Source organism: Artemia franciscana, chromosome 15, assembly GCF_032884065.1.
Source record: "Artemia franciscana chromosome 15, ASM3288406v1, whole genome shotgun sequence".
Taxonomy (NCBI): Eukaryota; Metazoa; Arthropoda; class Branchiopoda; order Anostraca; family Artemiidae; genus Artemia; species Artemia franciscana.
In genome coordinates this window covers 22,059,257-22,085,492 of record NC_088877.1, presented here as the reverse complement: position 1 = coordinate 22,085,492, position 26,236 = coordinate 22,059,257, and the positions used below count along the sequence as shown (strand labels likewise).

Genomic DNA, 26,236 nt, shown 5'->3' with positions numbered 1-26,236 from the left:
GTATTCATATGTTCAGTATATATGCTGCTTGTAGACTTTTGACTCCACGGGTGAAAGTTTTGTGTAATTATTCAAATGCTTAACTTGAGGCTGGGAGCGTATACAGGTGCCCTCTATTGCATAGGTGCATAAATATGTACAGGCATAATAGGTTAAAATTTAAAAGAAACATCAGGCAATGGAAATCATGATAAACGGAAGTAAGCGGATTCATACATATCTAAATATTTTATAATTGGAGCCGTTTATTTCTTATTTGATATATTGATTTTAATTGCTTAATTCTTATTATCGCCCAATTAGTCTTAATTCTTAAGTATATGACGTAGTTGTTTAGAAACACTGTTTTTTTTTTTTTATTTCGTCACTATTAATTCACTAGGATAAAAAAAAGAAAAATCAAATGCACCATTTAAGGAATACAATTTCAAAAAGTCAAAGGACAGGTCTGATCTTGAAATTTTTTCACAAGAAGTATTTGCTCAAGTAATGAAACGAAGGAGGACAGAACTGAAAACCAACTAGCCACATTCATGGTGCTTAAACTCCGACGAATCTGGTTGACAAGGGATCAATCTGAAGTGTCAATCTTCTAATTATTGACGATATTACTAGAATTGTCTTAACATTTGGAAAATTTATCAATATAAAAGTTAATTCCATCGAAATGTGGTAATGTTTTACGTTGTTGTATCTGAAGAAGATTGCCAAATCTGCCTTGGGTCTTGGATATGCAGTGAACCAACGGTCACAGTGACGTAGGAATAATGGCTGTATATTGTTCATCTGGTTGGCGACTTGACTCCTTGGAGTCTGCATGCAATACTGAACTTTATTCAATAGTTTGAACAGGTTTCATTGGCCAGTTTTTCAGTAAACGAATTTTCTGTTGGTCTCTTGTCAGTGAAGAGTTAAATCGTTGCAATTTTCTATCATTATATCAATTTCTAATCAAGTTAAGGGACTACGTGCTTAGTGCTGTCGTAACACTAAAGCTTCGGAGGCATGACGAGAGGTACAGAAGCCGAACCAGACGTACCTCTGAGTGGTAGAAATCCAGTGCTGGATGAACAGGATACAGGCTGGACTATGAATATCACTGACCATGCAGCCTTTAAACTTGTGCTGAAAATACAAAAACTTGCTTAATGGAGGGAATGTGTTTAATCTTGATGGCGACTGAGGCTGGAAACCGAGCTTGTCACATATATTCTTTTAAATTACGATCTGAGTGACCGAAAATATGCTAAAATTTTTCAGGTGACCTTAACAGAAATCTGTTTATGAAACGATTTTTATTTGCTTATCAATTCCTTGTTCAGCAAGTCTAGAAGTCAGTGACAAAATAACTATATTTAAGAAATATGGCTGCAAAATAAACAAGAAAGAGTACAGATCAATGTCGCTTGACAAACCTGAGCTTGATTTAGTCCAAAACTTTCACTTCCTAGGTTCGGGCTCAGCGTGTTAAGATAACCTGCTAGAAATTGGTGGCAGCTCAGTACGAAATTTTTGTTGAGTTTGTGAATTTCGCTTTAAGAACTATGAAGTAACAAAAAATTCCAAAAGCAAACGCCATCAGAATTTTGATTCGTATTGCTAAAACGTGCTCAATTGCAAGCAGTTTATTCTGTTGTTCATTAGCAAGGCCTCTCAACTTCAAATTCATAAGCCTGCCCATTAAAATATTTTGAATTTGAGCGGGAAATTAAAGATTTTTGAGTGAAAAATTGCAACAAATGGAAAATCCCTTGCTGAAACTTTGTTAACTATCACAAAGTTTGGATATTAAATAAAATTATCTTACTTGGCAAAACGAAAATGTACTAAAACCTTACAGATTTCGTAAAACTTTATAGATTTCGTCTAATTTAGGAATACCATTCGGAGGAAAAGACATGACCAACACGTGTTACTAGTTCAGTTGTATTGTTTCTGGCAACCCTGATGGAGGCAGAGGTTCATGTAAATTTACGACAGAGTATTCAATCCCTTGGCCTGTTGCTGAAAGAGTGGTTTTCCTTCGAAAGACGTAAAATTGAGTTGAAACACTTGCAAAACAGTTTTTTTTTGTAATGTGGCTCGGTAGCTGAATTTCCGCTTGTGTTGTGCAAAAACTTCAGAATTGCAATTATTGTGATTATTCCAATTACTTGCTTTAATTAACGCTTGTTGTTAGTCTTCTTACTATGAAAATGTAATTCAAAACGAGGCAAGGATAATTTAATGTTAGATAGCTATGAATTCTTGTGCTTTTTACGTTAACGCTTTTCTAAGGAAAATTCTGAGCAAATAAAGAAAAACGTGTCGATTATCCCTTGTGCGTGGCTTTTGCTGAGAAATTTGTGTTTTGTAGATTTTTTTATTCTGTGTATTGCCTAGAAAATTCGGCAATGTTTCAAACAGAATAAATCGTCGTACCGAGCTCAAACGAAAATGAAATTACTTGACACTTGCTAAATCTCAACACTTTTCTTAATCAGTGCATATCAAGTACTAATTTTGGACTAGTATTTGTGTTGATTTGAACACAATTTAACGTTTGTTTTCAAATACCATGAAGTATACTTCACAGAAATTTGTACTTCATGTCAAACGGTTCAGCTGAGCTTGCCCGAATCTGTTCCATTTAAAAATTTCTCATCAAATTCATGAGAAAACTGCCCAAATCTGGAACAGCTGAAAGTCTAAACCAAGTTCTAGGAACAGTTCACTTGCTAAAGATTGGATCCAATAAAATTTACAGCTTTGAAGTCGAAGTTAGAAACGTGGAGTATACTAGGGAGCCAATGAACATCGGCCAACCCTGTATCCAGTCTTCTACAGTTTCAATCTTTCAGTCACCTGTCAGTAGACTATGAATTGAAAATATGGATTTATTCTTTCAGACTTTTGCATTTATTAGTGATGAATTTGCGCCTTAAAGCAATACATGCACAAGAGAATGGGGCCCAAATCGTACTTCTGTAAACTGATAATCTTGCGTCAAAGGATCACGTTGTCTTATGTAAATTATTCAGATTGTATTTAGCCAGGGATTAATAAATTGTCAAATCGATTGACGTCAAAAATAGATCGAGGGGAAAGCTGAAAAAGATGTGTTGCTGTTTTTTTTTTTTTTTCATTTAATGTACCAATCATCTGCAAGTGTAGTGTAGTCAGCTATATGTGGTGTTACATAGGTGTTAGTACAGGTGATATACTAACACCTACAGGTGATAGATATACAGGTGATATACAGGTGATAGGTGAGTACAGAATTTGTTTCAATGCATTTTAGCATTGAATTAGGTAAATGAGCTACGAAAAAGTTGACTTAGTACCAAATACTATATATAAGAAAAGTTATTCACATAGCACAAAGTTTTTTTCTTATGAAAATAGAGGAATACGAAGAACTTCTTTGTTTTAGCACAAAGTGCTGATCTGAAAGTAGGATGATGATTCTGGTATTGTCTTATGTTTTAATTCCATCCATTTTCATGAAAAAACTTTATCTGGTTTTATTCGAATAAAAATTAAAACAAAGCAAAAACAACCTACGATTGTTCTACCTAAGCCAGTCTTAAAGTATTGCTTGACTTCTTTTTTCTTTCACGAAGCAAGCTCGCTCTTCGCTTAGCCTCCTGGGGTAAGATAATCACGCTCAATCGGGGTTTATACCTAAAGCGCCCCATGACGATGGATCTCCCGCCAAAACATTTTCAGTCAGTTGAATCTTTCTGAAACCTGCTGTGAATTGAAATAGGTACTCACTTGCAATATCTGCTCCAGAGAATTTAAAGAACAAATGAAGCAAGAGCGATCTCCCAATCCCATTTAATATATTCTGCATTGTGTTAATCACAGATGGCTAAAGATTAAAAATTGCGATATAAAGCCACCGGAGCATTTGCGAAAGTATACGTATTTGTACTTCGCACGAAAAAGTGTCAATACCTCAAGGCACCAGTGCTACATTACATAATTGTATTTATTACAGGTAAAAATCCAGCATATACTTGCTAGTTTTGTTGTTTACCTCGATATTCCACCGTGGTTGCGGCAATAGTATTTGTCGGTTATTGGAAACACACAACCAAGGAGTGAGTTCAGGTTAATCATAATGAAATATATCAAAACGTAATGATAAAATAATATTTCAGAAAAAACATTATGGAAACCTAATCCAACCTTTACGTAATATAACCTACCCCCCACTCTCCCTAATGTGCAAATATTTAGCTCAAATTGTACAAGTGAAATGCATTCTGTCCAAGTTCAATGCATTGTATCATCCGTCACTTTTTCTGTAGCTACGGAACCGATTTTCTGAGATGGAACCTAAGCGTAATTCTTGAATGTGTGTGTTTCCATAACCGACAAGTACCCGTCAATAGCTGCAACTTAGTAAAAGGTAACTACGGCCCAAAATAACCGTAAAATGAAAAAAAAAATAATCCGTTTAATGCTAATAGGAAACAAATAACTATTGATGACATCCTACAGAATAATACTTTCTAATTGTGACTTTTTTTTGAGAATTTACAAAGAGCCTTCAACCGCTCAAGAATGACGTTAACTCGAAATAAAAAAAAAAGTATACTACTGCAATACCAACGTGGAACACTCTTAATAGGGGCTTCAACAAATGTGTGCATGGACAGTGCTAATGTTTCCCTTTTATTTTCTTTTTTCCCCCAGCGCTAGTAGCCACTGAAATAGTGTAGAGCTTCAAAAAAGTATTTTCATTCTCCCTTGTAAATTCTGTATCTTATCATACGCATGAGGTGGTATGAACAATGAAAAAATATCTGACTAAGACATTTGAGACTTTCGTGGATTTTCTAGAGCAATTCTTTCGTGTCCGCTGCGATTTCTGTTTTCATTGAATTTAGTTGATAAGAAGCTATTTTGAACTTGGGATCATGTATTAATCATCACCGTTCTCCTTTTTAAGGTTTCTGCAACCGACCCTGATTGCGGCGTAAATGCTTTGGTCAATTACACAGTCGGAGAAGGGTTTCTCAAAAATGGTGAATTTGAAGTGAGACCTACTACTGGTGAAATATGCATTGCATCTGAGATTGACCATGAAAGAAGATCGCTTTTTGAATTTCCAGTCATTGCCACGGACCGAGGTAAGTCTTCACTGTTTGTTTCTTCTTCTTAGATTTGAAAATATGAATTTTTGAATTCCAATCGCATAGGTTCCATGTTTGAGACAAAGGAGGTAGAGGAAAATACTCCTTTGAGGTGCAGCTTTGGCTTGCCGAGACCCTTTGAATTTAGAGTGTGAAAAGGTTCTGAAGGATTAATATGTTTTTATGTTCTGCTTCGGCTTCCCAAGAGACTGTGGATACAACCTATGAAATTGTTTTATATAATTTTTAGATTATTTCTTTCTGAAAAATACATTGATATCAAACATTTCGCGAAGTAAAAAGCGACCCTTACCGTTACTGACTGAAACTCTGAAAAACAAAACTTTTGGAAGAATATTTGCATTAAAAGAATCTCTATTTTATGCTAAATAATCTAAATAAAACTTTTTCTAAAAAAACATTAAACGAATAATCAAACAAACTTTAAAAAACGTAGAAGCTATCACTAATAGAACTAAGGCTACCACCATATCAGCCTTTCAAAGGCTAAGGCGGCATTTGGGTTTTGCTGAAAACATTTTATATTTTGAGTTATGTGCTTTATATTTGTCATGAGATTAACATATCAAATACAATAATATTAAAAGGCTAATCACGGTTTACAGGTAAGAGTGGTGCTACCTACTCCCCTTCCTCTTAAATCTTCTAAGCGGCTTGAATGTCATTTGCGTTTATTAAGAACCTTATTTATTTCGAAAAGTGTGGTTTTTACTTGTCGAAACAAAGGCAAGAAAAGAAAAAAAAATATTATGATAAAGACAGAACAACGTTTTGAATATGATTTATGTATAATAATTCGCTAATGGCGGCTAGTCTTTAGAAAGTTTAGGGGGTGGTAGTCTAACTCCTTGTTTAAGATTCATTTATACATCTATATTTATCAGTATATCCTTTATCTTTATATTTGGTTCTATTATTCATTTTAATTCTGTTTTTTTTTGGTTTCATTTGTTCCTTGATAATAATTTGTGTTCGTTTTAAGTTTGAATTATTTATATGACCTTATTTATAAAATAATTTCTGAGACCACATTGGCTAAGCATGAAAAAACGAAAAAAAAAAAAAAACAGTAAAGAAGAGAAAATGAAGATATTAACAGTCAGTGAAAAATAGAAGAGGATTATGCAAATATTTCGGTCGAGGCCTCCGTTTAAGCGTCTTCAGTGCGGAATAAAATAATAAAAAATACAGATAAAAGTCCACAGGGTAATATAAAAAAGACAAACCTTAAAACAAACACTAAAATTAAAAGAAAACCTAGAAGAAATAAGTCAGGACAACGTCAGGACAACGGCTGCAAGCCTTCACTAGCATCCAATAGTTCGCCAACGATCGAGCTCTATGTTTGGCGGTCTATGGTCAGTTCCTTAGTGATTTCGAGCCAGTTTTTGTCCCATCATCGGCCAAAGTGGCGAAAACCCCCCTTGGGCTCGAGGTTCGCTTGGAGGCAGGACAGAATTATTAGCAGGACAGAACTAATGAAAATAAACTGAATATTAAAATATAATTATGTTAATTCCTGGAAATCTTGGCAATTGAAGATTTGAATTCGCTGTGTTTTACTTTTCAATGTAATAAATGTTTTTTCAATGTAAAAAACATTTGTAACATATTTAGAACATTTATGATTGTGGATGGAAGACAGGGGCAGTAGCCAAACTTCTCTTTGTTGTTAACGTACCTTAAATCCCTCCAAATCCATAATTTCTGAAAAAAAAAACATGAAACTACATCTAGCTATTGCTGAAGCTACTTTTTATTTTGAAAAACTGAGGGTATATATTTTGAGTGCCCCTAACAAAGGATACTCAGTGAGTTCTTTGTGTTGTGCAGTTGAAAGTGCAGCTCGCTTGTAAGCGAATCATAGTATTGGATAATTTCCTGGTATCTAATCGAAGCAAAATGTACGTTTTCAACCAATCGTTGCATAGCACGTTGCTGAGGAAAAGACTAAAGCTTTGATATCGGTTCATTAATCGATGCCGAATCTCCGAGAAATCATGGGAGACTTTGATTTAGGAAGAAGTTTAGAAAAGGATATCTCTTTGTGAGTCTTGTGGAGTCTTATATAGGAATACTAGCACTGCTTTCCAATTAATAAATGCTTTATATTAGGTCTTCCAGGAAAACATTTATTGCAGCGGTTCATCTTCAATAATTATTTTTTTTTGTTCCTCTTAATTATTTGTGTAAAAATTTATTTAATTACGCTCTTGATCCTTCTGAAAATAAACAAATATCTTTTACGACACGTGGGGTTTCTTTTTCTGTCCTATTTATTTAAACTTTCTAATTTGTCTTTTAGGAGGCTTAAGTACAACGGCAATGGTAAAAATACAAATAAGTGACATAAACGATAATCGACCCATATTTTACCCTCGGGAATACAATGTTAGCCTACGAGAGAAGGAAAACTTCCCAACCCCGATTGTGGTTGTAGTGGCTTCTGACAAGGACTCTGGAAAATATGGATCTGTTCATTATGCTATTACAGCAGGAAATGATAATAAGTTCTTTCGAATTGAGCAGTTAACCGGTGAAATATATGTCCAACGTCAGTTAAGTAAATCAAAACCGATGCATAGGTTAAACATCTCTGCAACCGATGGAGGGGGCTTGCGATCAGAAGTGGACGCTGAAGTCTTGATTAGTGTTATTGATTCTAGCCATCAACCGCCTACATTTGAAAGAGCCCGATATACTTTTTCTGTCTGGGAAGATGTTGAAAGAAATACTGTTGTAGGAACTGTCACGGCTTCAAGTGTTACGGGTAAGTACTAGGCGTTTTTTCTTAAAATATATATTAAGCTGGATCTTGGCCAAGTTAAATTTCTCAAAATTGATTTTTTCATTTCTTTCCCTGAATTTGTATGTTATAGATCACGATCAGTTCTCCGAATCGAACGGAGAGGTCTGACACGTATGGTAGAACTTATATATATACTAGCTGTTGGGGTGGCGCTTCGCGCCACCCCAACACCTAGTTGGTGGGGCACTTCGCGCCCCCAAGCCCCCCCCCCCCCCGCACGCGTAAGTTGTTACGCGCCATATTAGTTACGCACCATTGCAGTTGTGTCCCTGTGTCCCACCTGTGAATAGAGATAGATATATATATATATATATGTTTTTAACTACGTAAAACATGCGAATATACAACATTCTTCGCTGTCCCATTGTCTGTGCATATAAATAGATTGTCAGGTTTACTGACTCTTGAACATGCAATATATAATTGTCCATGGGAAAACAATCCGTATTCAGATCTATGCCTCATTATTCTAATGATGTGTCCCTGTGTCCCGGTCGTCATTTATATTCCCTGTGTCCCGGTCGTCATTTGTGTCCCGGTGTCCCAGTTTGTAATTTCTCTTTGAGTGTCCCGGTCGTCATTTATATTCCCTGTGTCCCGGTGTCCCGGTCGTCATTTGTGTCCCGGTCTATAATTTCTATTCGAACAATCCGTGTGTCCCGGTCGTCATTTATATATCCCTCCTGTGCCCCCGGCGTCCCCGTTGTAGTTGTGTCCCTGTGTCCCGGTCGTCATTTATATTCCCTGTGTCCCGGTCGTGATTTGTGTCCGGGTGTCCCAGTCTGTAATTACTCTTTGAGGTTCCCGGTCGTCATTTATATTCCCTGTGTCCCGGTCGTCATTTGTGTCCCGGTATGTAATTTCATCAGTGACAAACATGACGTCAGTCGACAAACAACTTCATGACGCATACAGCTCAATCCTTATAATGACGTCAGTCGACAAACATGACGTCAGTCGACACACAAACATGACGTCACTCGACACACACACACACAGACAACTTATTTATATCTATATATATTAAAAAAAAAGACAAGTTCTTTTTAAGCTAAAAGTAAGGAGCGACACTAAAACTTACGACGAACAGAAATTATTCCGTATATGAAAGGGGCTGTCCCCTCCTCAACGCATCGCTCTTTACGCTAATGTTTTTTATTGTTTTGAAAGGTAGTGTTGTTAGAAAGAGTCAAACTTTAGTTTAAAGAGCGGGGCGCTGAGGAGGGAACAGCCCCTTTCATATGCAGAATAATTTCTGTTTTCATTTTCATTTCATAATTCATTTTCAGTTTTAATGTCGCTCCTCACTTTCAGTTAAAAAACTTTTTTATTTAAAACGTTTTTGAATTAATGCAGCTTTTCACTTTGCCTCACCGTACATAAATAATTAAAACGAAATTTGCATGTTAATTTTACTTTTTTGGGCTAAATGGCTTTCTCAAAATTTTGATCGGACGATTTCGAGAAAACAGGGGCTGGGGAGGGGGGCTAGTTGCCCTCCAATTTTTTCGGTTACAGAAAAAGCGCACTAGATCTTTGAATTTTATTTACGAACGTCTTTATTAGTAATGAATATGCGTAACTTACGAATTAACTCCCGTTACGAACTTCTATATTCTTATATTCTTATTACTTATATGCGGGCCCCCCTCGTCAATGCCTCGCTCTTTGCGCTAAAGATCGAATTTTGTTCTAATTCTTTAAGAATGACCCGTGAACCGCCAAGGGTTTAGTTAGAATAAGTAGCTCTTATGAAAGTACTAAAAAAAAACTTAGCGTAAAGAGCGAGCTGTCCCCTTCTCAATTCCCCACTCTTTACGCTAAAGTTCTTTATTGTTTAAAAAAGAAGAGGTGTGAAAAAGAGTCAAACTTTAGCGTAAAGAGCGGGGCGTTGAGGAGGGAATTTCATATACGGAATAATTTCTGTTCCTTTTAAGTTTTAATGTCGCTCCTTACTTTTAGTTGAAAAAAAATTGTTTTCATGTTTAATTTCTGAGCATTTTTGAACTAATGTAGATTTTAAAATTGGCTCCCCGTATACGAATAATTAAAACGAAATTTGCATATTAATTTTACTTTATTTAACTATAAATAACCTTATAATAACCAAAGTTTGATTTTTGTTCTAGTTATTTGAGAATGACTCTGAATCACAGAGGCTGTTTAATTAGAATAATAACCTCTTTTAAAACTTAGAAAAAAACTTTAGCGTTAAAGCGAGCTATTGAGGAGAGGCGATCTCCCTCAAACACATAATATTTTCTGTTCGTATTAAGTTTATTACCGCGTATTGAGCTACCTGATATAAAATTAAATGCTAAAATTGGCCGAAAAATAACACAAATAAATTATTGTTTATATCGGACATTATTTAACAAAATTTGAACTTAAGCGTAAAGAACAAAGTATTGACGAGGGGGTTAACTCCCTCATATACGGAAAATGAGGGGGTTCATCCCCTCTTCAATTCCTCGCTCTTTACGCTAAAGTTCGAATTTTGTTCCAATTCTTTAAGAATGACCCCTGAATCACAAAGGCCGTTTAATTAGAATAAATAGCTCTTTTGAAATTACTAAAAATACTTTAGCGTAAAAAGCAAGGTATTGAGGAGGGGATGAACCCCCTCATATACGTAATAATTTCTGTTCGTTTTAAGTTTTAATCTTACTCCTTAATTTCAATCGAAAAACTTGTTTTTTTTATTGAATTTCTGATCGTTTTTTAAATAATACCGGGATATCCAGTGCCCCTTCATAGAAATTATCTTCCCCCATAAAAAATTATTCCATGGAAAGATCATCCAACGTAGCCCACCCCCCGACCCCCCACACCAGTAAAAAAAACCTTGAAAACGTCTTAAACGTCTTTGTACTTCCCAATAACCAGTACTATATGTAAACAATGGGTAAATTTCAGAACTTACAGCCCTTCCCTCGGGGAGTTTGGGGGATTAAGTCGTCCTAAACGACATGGTTATTATAAATGGCTATCAACAAATTTTTATCCGGTGACTTCGGGAAAAAATGAGCGTGTGGGCGGCCCTAGTTGCCCCCCCCCATTTTTGGGTCACTAATTAAGGGCACTAGAACTTTTAATTTCCGTTCGAATGAGCCCTGTCACGACATTCTAGGACCACTGGGTCGATACGATCACCCTTGGGAAAAAGAAAAAACAAACAACTGAACACGCATCCGTGGTCTTTCTTCTGGTAAAAAATACAAAAGTCTACATTTTTGCAGATAGGAGCTTGAATTAGAAGGGTTGTCTGATACGCTGAATCTGATGGAGTTATTTTCATTAAGATTCTATGACTTTTAGGGGGGTTTTCCTCTTTTTTTCGAAATTAAGCCAAATATTCACAGGTTCGTAACTTTTGATGGGCAAGACTAAACTTGATGAATTCCAAATGCGCAAGATTCATTTAATTTTAAGTTACCATTCAAATTGTAAGCACAAGGAAATTTTTAAAATCTTTGTAAAAGGTGGAAACACTCCTAATGGAATTGATATTGAAGAATGTTAAACAATCCAGTTTACGATGCACGAGAGCCACATAGCAGAGGTTTTCTGGCCTCAAAGTAAAAAAAGAACGAACTTTTATATTTATTTCGAAAAGGATGGTTACGGATGTGTGTTTTTTCACCTGGATTTTGTCATCAAGGATGACTGTATCAAATCAGTGGTCCAAGATATCTTAAAGGCTTCATTTGAACTGAAGTTCGAAGCTGTAGCGCCGCTCTTCATTAATTAAAGGGATTGTGTTACAGCAACCAACCCAATTCTAGTATTTGTACCACAAAACATTTTTCTAGCTCAAACAAGGCCAAAATACAATCGTACTAAACTTTTGTTTTTTTTAAGGTTTTTGATTGTTGTAATCCCTTGTCAAAATATCGAATCATTATTTGTAAGAATTGCAAATTTTCGGTTTTTGGGCCTTTCTACTGACATTATATAACTGGTTTCGTTCAAACCTGTAAACTTAATCACGTAGCGAATGGATTTATCTAAAAAAAAAACTAATTTAAAAATGTTTAGGCATTTTTCTAGTTTGAATTTAAACACTAAAATTATTGCCCTGGCACCCCAAATATTTTTGCAGTTTACGTAATAACTTTAGTGATTTTGAAGTGAACTTAAGAAAATTTTCAACTTTTTGCATATCTTAAAAAGACATTGCTTATACTTATAAGAAAAGAAATTCGGTAATGATGTTTTTTTAACAACGATTTCTACTAAGCTTCAAACTTTCGATTTTCTTTCTTGAAGCTTTTGAACAGTTATAATCCCTTGTTAAAATATATACACAATATTTTTGCAATTACCAGTTTCGTGCTCTTTACGCAATTTAGTATCTTTTTATACTAGGGCTATTCAAATATATTTGGTTATTACCGCAATTCCGATTTCTATCAGCGATTTCTACTAAGCTTCAAACTTTTTTTTAGGGTTTTTGAATTGTTGTAATCCCTTATCAAAATAAATTCAAATATTTTTGCAATTACCAAATTTTGGATCTTTAAGCAATTTAATATAAACTTCTCCATACATGAAAAATTCCTCCATACATCAAGTGTGACAACGTCATTGCAATGCTGATGTATATGCTGGTGATGCAGTTAGCGTTAAAAAGATGTAAAAAACAGAAAAATTAAATCAAAAAAAAGGAAAAAACTGATATCTCGGGGATAGGTGAGCATGGACTCGAAATTTCCCTCGCCCCCTATAGCCATCATGCTTGGAGTATGCATAGTTGTTGAAATGAATTGCTGATTATAGTAATAGCACGAATATTTGTCATACCTGCTTAAAGTGATATTTTTTGCTTTTTTTTAAGACGATAATATACGGTATTCTATATATTCCGGAGATCCCGACAGTTACTTTACGATCAATGCAGAAACAGGTACTATCAGAACCAACGCTCCATTGGACCATGAAATTCACCGCTATGTTCTCTTGAATGTTGCTGCCACTTCTGGAGAACCTCCTTCTTTCGGGCACACTCAGGTAAGTCCATTTCCTGGTTAAGAAGATTTAAGGGGTTTGACGGCCCTAAAAGAGAAGCATTCCTTACTTTAGCACTTTATAACATTTATTGATTTTCTATGACTTTAACGTTTCCTCTTCCTGCGTCCAAAACGTTTAACCCATTTCCTTACTATTGTGTTGAATTGTTTTAGATGCATATTAAGACGATTGTGTTTTCTAAAAGAGAGTAAACGCTTACCATAATTCACTTCTGTAGATTAGAAACGTTTTTTTTGTTTTGAATCTATGTTATAACTGCTAATTTTCAGTTAATATGTCCCTAAATTCACGTTCTTAAATCCGCGTTCTTTTTTCCTAAATCTGCGTTCTTTGTTCCTAAATCTGCGTTCTTTGTTCCTAAATCCGTGTTCTTTGTTCCTAAATTTGCAGCGCTAGGTATGATTAAATTTCTTTTTTTTTCGGTAGTGTTTTATCGAGGTTTCTAGATGATTGTTGAATCTTCTTTTGAAAGAGTCAATAGAGACACTTTTTGTGGTAACTTCCTCAGGAAGATCATCCTTGACCGAGGTGCAACTTCGGATGAAGCTGCTCTTCAAGTACTTTGTTCTCGGCTTACCAGCCTCAAGATAATTGGACCGAGCTGTGTGCTTTTGTTTCTGTCTTGTTGGTTGGACAATTAGGGGCACAAGACGAGAAAGCCCTAGAGAAGGAGGTGAATTTAGGTAATTGTAGAAAACAGTCATCGACGCTACATCAAACCTCTCACTTACAGACTGGAGAGGCTCATGGGGATAATTGGACCGAGCTGTGTGCTTTCGTGTCTGTCTTGTTGGTTGGACAGTTAGGGGCACAATACGAGAAAGATCTAGAGAAGGAGGTGAATTTAGGTGATTGTAGAAAACAGTCATCGACGCTACATCAAACCTCTCACTAACAGACTGGAGAGGCTCATGGGGATAATTGGACCGAGCTGTGTGCTTTCGTGTCTGTCTTGTTGGTTGGACAGTTAGGGGCACAAGACGAGAAAGATCTAGAGAAGGAGGTGAATTTAGGTGATTGTAGAAAACATTCATCGACGCCACATCAAACCTCTCACTAACAGACTGGAGAGACTCATGGGGAACAACTAAACCTGCCCTATTAGCCCTATTTTGGGTCTTTTGGAGTGGTGTCAACAACGTTTTCGGAGCACCGGCATACAGTAGCCATCTTTCCAAGCTTCTGGAATTTACCCCCAGCTAATAAGTTCAAGTAGATAAAGAATTGTCACAAAGCCATCTGTCTAAAAGATGATTAACTTTAAATCACTTTTTATGAATATACACTCCCCAACCCTTTTTAATTATTTTTTTTTGTTCAGAGCTTTTTTTTGTCATAACCATTATTTGTGCAAAAATTTGGTTAAAGGGTTTTCAAGCAAACGCTAGTAATAACTATAGAATGTCAATTATATAGAGATATGTCAATTATATAAACTTTGGTAGAAACCTGACCACACATAGTCAAGGAATGGCTCCCAAGCAATTGCAAAAACAAATTCTTCTGTGAATTTATTTTATCATCCATTGATAAATTTTAAACTTACGAAGTAAGGCCAAAAAACTGAAAACAACAGAGGAAATTATTTAGACAAATACTCTGATAATTACTTTTCGATGTCAGTCGTTACAAACAATACAGCATTACGAATTTGAATACCATTGGCCTCAATACACAAACCCAGGGGAGTGTCTTGCCTTCTGAAAAATCTCGGTGTAGAATAATTAACAAGTCAAACTAAGAAATTATTTTTCTGATTAATGTTTCAACAAATGTTGAATTGCGGATGGAAGTGAGAAGAAAAATTACAAGACTTTTTTTGTGCTTTTTTGCTCCAGGTTGGCAATTTGTAAATGTCTGGATCCTAAAACTTGGCACAAAAAGTTTACTTTTGAACCTCATCTGAAATGCGGCGGCACTGTATTCTCACTGTCTCATAATGTGGGGTCCTTTTTTCCTCCGCATATTTTAACTGTTTTTATTATTATTTTTTTTTAATGCCTAATTCATCGGTTCACGAGCTAAAATAACCTACTATATTTCTTGGTTACTCTTCATTTTGTCTCTTTTCCAGTTTGTCAAAATTCTTCTCGGCTTTTTTGTTGTTTTCGAATTTTTTTCTCACATTATGTGAATTTAAATTGATTTTATATTGGCCATCCTTTAAAACTTATAAAAACAAAACAGCAATCAGTTTTTTTTTGTTCAGCTATTCTGTTATTATTACTCATAAAATCCGAAATAAAGGGAGAGTGTAAGAGAAAGGGACACAATAACACCTTCTACATCAGTTTTTTTTTATTCACCCCCCTCGAGATTCGTCAGTATACACTGATCCCATTTTAAACCCGTGTTTTGTACTTTTTACCTATTATACTGAACTATCTTTATAAGTTTCTAACTATTATTATTCCAGGTCAATATAACTATTGGCGATATTAATGATAATGCTCCTGAGTTCGATTCCCCAGTTGTGAAAATTTCAGTGCCTGAGAACTCAGAACTAGGTTCTGCGATATACGCTGCGCACGCTGACGACTTAGACAGTGGAGACAATGGAGTTGTTAAGTTTGAACTTTATACAAATCCAGAGCAGTCATTCCGCATAGATCCTAAATTTGGCTACCTTTCTCTTGCTAAAAAGCTTGACTATGAAAGAACACAAAAATACTCATTGATTATTGTTGCTGTGGATGGAGGAGATCCTCCACTACGGTCTAATGTGACTTTAAATATAGAAGTTCAAGATGTGAACGATAATGTTCCCGTATTTGAAAAGAAAGAGTATGATGTGAGTGTTCTTGAATCCTTGCCTTCTAATACTCAATTTTTGCAAGTAAAAGCAACAGATCAAGATACAGGCAATAATGCCCGTTTAACGTACAAAATCAAGGATGAAGAAACAGAAAGTGTTTTCGGTATATTTCCTAACAGTGGTAGTTTATATTTGAAGAAAGTCCTAGACCGTGAAACCCGGGATAAATTTGTGTTTACAGTAATTGCAATGGATAATGGCTCCCCGCCTGGTAGTGCATCTGCTAGTGTCATTGTTCAAGTCTTAGACGTGAACGACAATGAACCAATATTTTCTAAGCCCCATTATGAGTTTACTGTAGAAGAAAATACAGACAGGGGGACCCTTGTGGGACAAGTAATTGCAGCTGATTATGATATGGATATGAATGCTGATATCAGATATAGCCTAGAAAATGCAAATGGAACATTTCAGATTAATCCAACAACAGGTAAGTTTTAGTGTTTTAACTCATTTCCTTTACTTAATGTGGTTGCTCCTTTTTCTTACAAACACAATAGTAGAACCGTGTATCGAAAAACTAAGCTGTAATCAAAGTTTCAAGAGAACTGACTTCCACTTTTTTGTGTATTTTTGGTTATCCTCACTTGACGAAATAATAATATTTAGGTTTGATTTTGAATCATGCTATTTTGTTAAGACTAGAAAACAAGTTTGCTTTTAATACTTTTACTAAAGGTCTAGGCTAGGGGCTATTGAGAAGGAGACATTTTAAGAAAACAATTATTGCTTAATAATATGCAGAATAATTGTATTTAACGGGCTTTGACTGCAGCTCCACTGTAACTTACACCCTATCCCCCCCCCTAATGTTCAAAAATATATAGTTCAAATTATATGTTTCCCATGCATTCTGCCAATGCGTCTCTTTTGTTTCAGCTCGTGCAACCGTACATTGAATCAACTGTGACGAAACAAGAACCGGAAAAATAAGAGTGATGGATGACCTAAAAAGTGAAGTTAGATAAGTCCTAATGAAAAATAACGAAACAAGATGATAAAATAATACTTTAGAAACAAAATCATGGAAACCAAACCTACCCTCTCCGTAATTTGCAAATATATAGCCCAAATTATACAAAGGACTGAGAAGGTCCTTTGTATAATTTTCATCAAAATGATTGTCCGTCTCGGGTCTTCTTAATTCATTCTGTCTAACCCCAGTACATTGCATCACCAATCGCTTCTTCTTGGAGCAACGAAAACGGTCTTCTGAGATGTACCGTAAGCGTAATTCCTGAATGTTTCTAATAACCGACACGTAGTCTACCCTTTTTTATATTTTTGTTGAAAATGCCTTTTTTTTGAGTTTTCATAAAAAAATACCTCCCTCTAGACTTTGAGAAATAAATTTTACCCCCCCCTACATTTTTGGGAATTAACGCCACGGCGAGTTGTGTATTTGAATCAGGTATATTTTGTTCTTGTATTTGGGTGCTTGTCATATTTCTCTGTACTAATGACTTGCTGATTCATCTCATTGCTCTATCAGCTATAATCGGCATTTATTATCTGTCTATAAGCCGTATTTAAAGTGCCACATTCCTCTGAACATTACATAACTCTACTTGTCTTGTCATAGTAAAATGTACGTTGTTCAAATGAAAGGAAACGTAAATTCTTTCACTGAAGTCTTTCAAATGGTTTTGTCAAACCTGCTTCAGATCTGGTGCTTGCTTTTATTAGGATCAAGCTGCTGACTAGAAAAAAAAAGATTCGATTAAACAAATAAATATTAATGATCAAAGTGTTTATTCGTGTCCACAACCTTTAAATCCACAATAATGTTGGTGTCACTTTAATTGCATGAATGGGAGAGGGAGTGGGGGGCAATGGTAACCTTTCTTTGGCCTAGGACATTTTATCCCCGTTTTGCGTTTTAATCTCAATTTTACTTATTTAATTTCAGAATTGTTAATATGATATTTTTTTTTCGTTTCTCACATTAATAAGAGGACTATCCTTCGATAAATAAGTCATTTTTGCTTTATTGGAAACTCAAAACCGTACAAGGAGCGACTTCAAAACTTAAAACGAACAGAAATTATTCCGTATATGAAAGGGGCTGTCCCCTCCTCAACGTACCGCTCTTTACGCTGAATTTTTTTTTTTTATCGTTTTAAAATGTAGAGTTGTGAGAAATAGTCAAACTTTAGCGTAGAGTGGTGAGTTGAGGAGGAGACAGCCTATTTCATATACGGAATAATTTCTGTTTGTTTTAAGTCTAAATGTCGCTGAATACTTTCAGTTAAAAAAAAACTTTTTTTTAACTTCTGAACGTTTTTGAATTAATGTAGATTTTGATTTTGGCTCACCGTAAATGAATAATTCAAACGAAATTTGCATATTAATTTACTTTTTGGCTAAATGGCTTTCTCAAAGTTTCAATTGGACGATTTTGAGAAAAAAGGGACGGGAGAAGAGGCATGGTTGCCCTCCAATGTTTTGTTACTTAAAAAGGCCACTAGAACTTTTGATTTTATTTACGAACGTTTTTATTAGCAATAAATATACATAACTTACAAATTAACAATTCTTTAAGAATGACCCCTGAATCACAAACGCGGTTTTATTGGAATAAATAGCTCTTTTGAAATTAGAGAATTATTGAAATTATTGAGGAGGGAACGAACCCCCTCATATACGTAATAATTTCTGTTCGCTTTAAGTTTTAATGTTGCTCCTTACTTTCAGTTGAAAAACGTGTTTTTTTAATTTAATTTCTAAACATTTTTGAATTAATGCAGGTTTTGATTTTGGCTCACCGTACATGGATAATTAAAACGAAATTTGCATTCTCAAAGGTTTTCTCAAAGTTTTAATCGGGCGATTTTGAGAAAAAGGGACGGGAGAGGGGGCCTAGATTCTCTCTTATTTTTTGTTACTTAAAAGGGCAACTAGAACTTTCAATTTTATTTACAACGTTTTTATTAATAATAAATATAAGTAATTTACAAATTAACTTACGTAACGATTATATTTTTATACATACATTACGTAACGACTCGCATATTTTTTATTACATACATGAGGGGGTTCACCCCTTCGTCAATACCTCGAACGCTAAAGTTCAAATTTTGTTCCGATTCTTTAAGAATGGCCATATGAATCGCAAAGTCCGTTTAGTTAGAATAAACATCTCTTCTGAAATTACTAAAAATACTTTAGCGTAAAGAGGGAGGTATTGAGGAGGGACGAACCCCTTCATATATGCAATAATTTCTGTTCAGTTTAAGTTTTAATGGTGCTCCTTACTTTCAGTTGAAAAAAACTTGTTCATTTTATTTAATTTCTCATTGGTTTGTTTCTCCATGGAAAGATCCTCTTACGTGAATTCCCCCCCCCCCCGACCCCCTACCACCAGAAACAATCCCCCTGAGAAGGTCAGAATACTTCCCAATAACCAGTGCTATATGTAAAAAATGGGCCAAGTTCATAACTTGCTGCCCTTCCCTCGGTGACTGTGGGGGATTAAGTCGTCCTCAATGACATAGTTATTAACTTTTTCGACTATGCAGAACAAAATGGCCGTCTCAAAATTTTCATCTGGTGACTTTGGGGAAAAATGAGACTGGGAGGGGGCCCAGTTAAGTAAAAGAACAAACATAGCCTCCAAACAATTTAAACCCTCAAGGCCGAATCTAGGGGGATCAGGGGGTTTGAACCCCCTCGAAATGTTGGGCCGATTCGTAAAAACACAACAAAAATGAGTATAAATAAATGTTGATGCATTTTAAAGCTTTTTGTAAACCCCGAACCCCCCCCCCCCCCACACGAAAAACCCCGGATACGTTCCTGCGTACCCGTCCTCTTCCGTTTTGCTTTGCAGGTCAACATTAAACTAACTAGTCTATTTAACTACCAACTGATTTGAAACAATACATACTTATTTGAAGTGTAGATTTAAATTTTAAAGATTTTCTCTTTGAAAGCCAAAAAATACTTAGACATTTATCTAAAATCCTTGTTTATTTTTAGGTGAGATTGCTATCCGGCAACCAATTGATAGAGAATTAAGCAGTTTTTACGATCTTATTGCTGAGGCTCGAGATCTTGGCAATCCCCCAAGGTCTTCGAAAGCTAAAGTTCGGATCGTCATAACTGACACAAATGACAACAGTCCGAATATAGTGGAGCCGGAAGATTCTGTTGTGACGATTAGAGAGGAAATGCCTCCAGGGACCGAAGTTACAAGAATACGTGCTGTTGATGTAGATGAGGGAGAAAATGCGACTATTTCATACAGGATTGTCAAACGTAAGCATATAAATCTTCACAGCTACTGTTTTCACTTTCTATGTACAAGATTGCTCATATCAAAAACCACTTGTCGCCGCCTGAGGGCAGCCACCACCCTTAAAACCCTCTTTAAGCTAAAGCTTGACCCTCGCTTCCTTATCCCCTCCCTCCGATGCTACAATAACAAATGCTCTTTTTGTGTGCTTTTTTATACATATGTTACAGTGAAAGACCGAATTCTGGTAAATGTCGACTTTCACCGGTGAATGTCCGATTTTTTTTTTCTCTTCTTGGATCCAATCAGCTTTGTCAGCCTTACGCAAAGTTTGATAGTAAAGGTTAAAATTCGATTAGGTTAGGTTAAATTTGGTTATAAATCTCAGAAATGGGTTAAAAATCTAACCTAAACTATCACCATCAAACCTTACATAAAACTGAAAAAGCTGACTGGCAAAGTTGACTAAATCCAAGGAAAAAAAAAGTAATTTCGGACATTCTCCGTTGATGGTCAATATTCTCTCCCATTTCAATATTTCACAGTAACATATATATATAATGCCTTGAAAATGAAAGGGCTTATTCATCCGCATCGGCTTCAACCAAGATAATTTTCTGTTCACGAATATTTTCGTGAACAGATAATTTTCTGTTCAAGATAATTTTCTGTTTGACGGGCAATCGGTAGATGAAACCCTTGCATTCACCAACTGGCTGTGTTTGTGGCATTCTAAATTATTTTCAGTTAAGCGCTAGTTAAAGCTTTTGCTTTAAGAGCGTGGGCCACAGTCCCCATCATATAAAGGATAATTTCTGTTCAGTTTTATTTTAATTTAGCTCTTTACTTTTATTCGAAATAATTTTTTTTTTATTTTGTCTGCATAAATATTGACTAAATAGCTATATTAATTATCGTAACAATAAAATGGATTAGGCCTATTTGGCTTTTGCTGAGTCTTCCCCTTGAACACGGTGAATCCATTCAATGGTCTGCCTACTATCAAGTTACCGACAAACATGTTTTATTTTCTTATAAATAAAATAAATTCAGTATTTCTTCTATTTTTGAAGGTTCAATACTAAATTGATTTTCTCAGAAAAAGGACACATTTTCATTTTAGAAGACGGAGATTCTTCTGGAACATTCACTATAGATGAAACTACTGGTGTTATAAGATCTCGCGTCACACTTGATCACGAGGAAAGGCCACTTTATCGCTTAACCGTGGCTGCACGGGATGGGGGAAAACCACCAAAGGAATCGCAAAGGGCCTTGCAGATAGAAGTTCTGGATTTGAATGATAACAGACCCACATTTTCTACTACAAAGGTAGTATTTAAGGTAAGTCGGCCTTTCGTGAACATACTATAATTGTTAAACTACCCTTAGTAATAGAGTAAGCGTCCAATCGTTAGGGTAGAGCTTCCAAGATTTTGCTTAACTAGAAACGTAACTGCAAACAGCGCTGCAAATGGTTACAGAGGACTTTGGGAGTGGCGCTTAAAATTATGCTTTAAAACGAAATGTAGATATTAAATGAATACGGAGTAATTTCTGCTCGTTTTAAGTTTTAATGTTGTTCCTTACTTTCAGTTGCAAAAACTTGTTTTTGTTATTTAATTTCTGAAAGTTTTTGAATTAATGCATGTTTTGGTTATGGCTCTCTGCACATGAATTATTTAAAAAAAAAAACAATGAAAAAATAAATATGAAAAAGTTTTTTCAATTGAAATTAATAATTAAAACGAAATTTGCATATCAATTTTTTTGTGACTAAATGGCTTTCTCATAGCTTTGATCGGATGATTTTGAGAAAAAAGGAGTGGGGTAGGAGGCCAGATAGATAGGCCTATAAATAGGCCAGAAAAATATAAATTGTTGTTATGATCCTATCGAGATTACCTAGGCTCCTGAATTCTTGTTTTAATGGCTAAAAACCTGAATATCTAGATTTAAAATTTATCGGATTTTCCTGTAGAGAACAAACTAAAAATCAATAGTTATTTTAATATATGACATTCCACGGGGCAACTAGTTCGATTTCGATATACAAACAATTCATATTATTTTTACTTTTAAATTAGGTTTCATTTTGTTTTTTAATCAATTGTTCAAGCCTTTGATATAGGAAAAAACCCACTGCGGTACACTTTTGAAACCCAGCGATTATTAAGAAAGTATTTTTTAAAGATATTAACGGGTTTGTTAAGTTGTACTTTTGTGGTTCATTCATCAATCTTTCATGAAAGATTGATTTAAAGTACAGGAAACATCAAAACGATTATTTTTAAAGAATTAGCTTCTTCTATATAATTCAGCCAACTCAAGACGTGGGCCGCCAGTGTAACTTAATAGTTCCTCGAAGTGTTTCTTCGTATCTGAGCAGTCATTTTCAGACTGCTAAGCACTGAACAGACTGCTGTCTGCTTAGGCAGCAGAAATAGAGAAAGAAAGCAGTTTGCTTAGGCAACGGGAAGAGAGATAGAGAGAGGCTGCAAGAACTTGGAGAAAAGTTGAAACCACTTATAAATTTAAAATGTACGATATTCGTTTTAAGTAGATTTTGAGATTCAGGCTTTATTTGGGACTGTTCAAGTTTCAGAACCACCTTTTGTGTTTTGTTTTTATTTGTGGCAATATTTAGTGGAGGTGCTACAGCTTGGTGCCATGGGTACTCAAAATAATTTTTTTTTTTGGGGGGGGGGGGGCAAGCCTGTACCCTGTAAGAATTTTAAATAAGTTTGAAAAAGAGTATTTGCCAGAAAAGTGTCACATTCATTCGATTTCCTACGAAACTTTGTCATTGCTGTATATTTTGGTGCTTTAGGGCTGGAAGGAAAGGGTGGGGGCAAATGCCTTGTCTATTCCCCTTTATGAGTACCCAAACAAGTTTTTACGTTAAATTGTGACTTTAATTCAATTAATTTGAAAAATCATTCAATATTCAAATATTGGCTTATATAGTCAAAGGAAAGATCACATATAAATGTTTGGGCTATTCTCCAACCTTTGTGTGATTTTGCTCTGATTTGAGTCATTTCGTGAGATTTCGTGTTTAATATAATGCGTTCTGTACCCCTCCCCCCTTCCCGCCTTAATTCTTTGTTGTAGTTTTCATAATTTTACTACTAAATTATTGTATTTCCATCATATTTTGGTATATTTCATTACGATTTACCAAACTTCATTTCTCGAGTGTGTACCGAATAATGCACAAGTGCCGTAGTAATAATAGTAGTAGTGTTCATCTTATTTTTTGTATGTCTTAGGTTTCATTCGTTCATCCATAATAATTTCTGTTCGTCTTAAATTTGACTTAGTATGTAACTTTTTCGAACTATTTTAGCTCTTTATATTGCTTTCTACTTTCCTAGGAAAACTTCTTGTTGGGGAAATTTTTCCTAAAGTATTAATCAAACACAAAGAGGAGATTGGAAATTTCCTGCGCTATAACGCTAAAATAAAGATTTGTGAGGGAGCCTAATTTTCTGTGAGTGAGCACTTCTAATGCTAATGCTAATAAAGACTTGTAAATGTGAAAAAAGAAGTCACTTCTTCTCTAGAAGCTATTGTGTGTTAATATCTGATTGTGATGCACACTCGCTCACTGTTACTTACTTTGTTGCAACTCGATATTAATAGTACTTCTTATTGTTACTTTACGTTCATTTCAAATATTATATGATTCTCCAGTTTAAGAAAATAGAATTCATTGTAGTTCCTAGTCTTGTTATTTGTTTATACAGCGAAGGAAACATTATTTTATGTTTTTTTTTTTAGAAAGTCATAAACGCCTTCTAAGCCAAAATTTTCACAATTGAGTCAGACAAGCTCTTAAGATATCTTTTGATTAAATTCCACCGACTACAGCTACTTTTTCTACTTTTATATCTAGTGGTATTTATTGCATTAAAGAACCTTAGGAAACTTCTGTTAACCCGAAGGCGTAATCAACGTGCGGTTGTAAAATGTTTAAGATTCAAGAGCCTACCTGCATAGCTCACTGTAGTAATTAAACCAGCAGCGTGTCCCCTGGCAATTCCAAGGGGGTACAGACTCTTTGACGTAAGCGCGTAGGATATTTTTTGCTCCAATTCTTTGGCGTCAGATGAAGCTCATTGTCCTATATCGAACATGATATATTCTAATTGGGAATTTGAATTTCTTAAATATCTAAATTGCCAAAGGTATGAAGTGACTTCGAAACCAGGTACTTTTATTTTTAGTAAGATTTGTTGTTCAAATAAAAATTCTGGTGCTACCAAATAATGGAGTTTGGCAACAGTGGTTCAGTGGTGCCTCTAACCATTTCTATGTGCCTACTCCGGTATATTTTTTGACGCCTTTGGGAGGGGACTTTGGGTAGAACTTAACAAGGCATTGCTGATTTTCAAATAATGGTTGCAGCGACCGCTGCAGGCTAGTAAAGGACTAAGTTAGGCGCATAGTAAGCGAAGATTTAAAATGCTTTTTGAAAAAACAAGGGAGAAAAAATTCTCATTCGAAGCTGATTCGGGAATGGTAAGTGTGACTTCCAATGATCTTAATGGATAAAAAACAAACAAGTTTTTCAACTGACAGTAAGAAGCAACATTAAAACTTGAAACGAACAGATATTATTACGTATATGAGTGGGATTCCTTTCTCCTCAACACCTCGCTCTTCACGAAGTTTTTCCATACTTTTAAAAAAGTTGCTTGTTGTTCTAATAAAACGAATCTTGTGTTTCAGGAGTCGTTTTTAAAGAATTGAGACAAAATTTAGATTATAGCGCAAAAAGCGAGGTGTTGAGGAGGGGAAACCCCCTCATGCATTTGATAATTTCTGTTCGTTTTAAGGTTTAATGTTGCTTCTTACTTTCAGTTGAAAAAACTTATTTTTTTATTTAGTTTCTGAGCGTTTTTTAAATAACGCCATCAAATCTGGCTCCACCCCCCCCCCCCAATGGAAATATCTTTTGGACAATTCAATCCTGGTGAAAATTTATCCCGGAAAATTGCCCTTAACACGTCCACGTGTAAAATTGAGCCGTTAAAGAGAAAGCAATACATATAAAGAAATTTCATATAGGACTTCTGGTAAATTCCCTCAGTCTACTAAAGTTCACTTCTGGATATTTCCTTCTTCCTCGAAAATTCTCCCCGTGCAAAACCCTTCAAGCAGAAATTTCGTCCTCCCCTCCACACTCCAAAAATGTATGCGTACTTCCCAATAACAAATACTATCCGTAAACAATAGGCAAATTTTATAAATTAAAGAACTTTCCCTAAGGGCTGTTGGGGGTCATGTTATCTCCAAAGACGTAGATATTGGGCTTCCAAAGATAGCCTTAAAAACCCTCAAAAACGGTGTCGGATTGAAATGTAAACTGTATTATTGGAATCACTATTGTCCAAAACCCCTGACTGGAAAGTTACAGCCCCCACGTTGAATAACAAGGAACATTACTTTTTTTGCGTCAGTAGCACTGATTTGTCCCCTTTTTCTTTCTTTTTTCTCTGCTAGTGGGGTACTGGTAGCTCCCGAGAGCTAAGTTTTCACCTATATTAAAAATTCTAAGGGACTGTTAAATTTAGTTGCCGACTGCACGTAACCGGTCGGGCTGCAGGTTATGCAACACTGTATCACACTTAAGATGGATTGTTTTTGCGGTCAAGTGTAGCCCTTATTTTGACTAGAAGCATTCGAAAGAAAGGAGCTTGAAAATGATCGATTGTCCTGACACAAATGAGTGATTAAGAAATAAAGCAACTCCTGTTGATGTAATCACCAGCCTTTGATGATATGTCATGCACAACCAAATTCTTTTTCGTTATAGTTGATAAAAATAGGACTAACTTAGTAGTTTAGATTGGCTTTGAATCTATCTTGGATTTTAAAACTTTTATTTGTTTTATATTAATTCCTTTTACATTATTATTTGTTTCTTTTCATGCAACTCAGCTAAGTTAGATAGTACTACCTTTTTTCACTTGCTTCATATTTACATATTTAATACAAAATATTGCGTCATATTTTATCTCACAATAAGAGATAGGATTATAAAACTTTTTAGAGGAAAAAAAAACAACTTCCAAACAGACTGTCTCGGAAACCAAATAAGGTAGGGGCAGACAGAAGGGGATTAATCGAAGATTGTTCTGACATTCAGGGGATAGAGACTATTTGAATTCAAGGACGAACATTGGATTATATGACAT

The 26,236-nt window shown here is 35.4% G+C and overlaps 1 protein-coding gene across 1 annotated transcript in view; it reads left to right on the top strand.

Moving 5' to 3' along the window:
* Positions 1-26,236, top strand: part of LOC136036186 (protein dachsous-like) — a 90,675-nt gene that overhangs the window by 24,129 nt on the left and 40,310 nt on the right. Inside the window, exons 3-8 of the mRNA XM_065718262.1 lie at positions 4,940-5,120; positions 7,450-7,914; positions 12,791-12,963; positions 15,401-16,229; positions 19,778-20,056; positions 21,157-21,377. Coding sequence (XP_065574334.1) covers positions 4,940-5,120; positions 7,450-7,914; positions 12,791-12,963; positions 15,401-16,229; positions 19,778-20,056; positions 21,157-21,377 — 2,148 coding nt within the window. The remainder of the gene's footprint in view (positions 1-4,939; positions 5,121-7,449; positions 7,915-12,790; positions 12,964-15,400; positions 16,230-19,777; positions 20,057-21,156; positions 21,378-26,236) is intronic.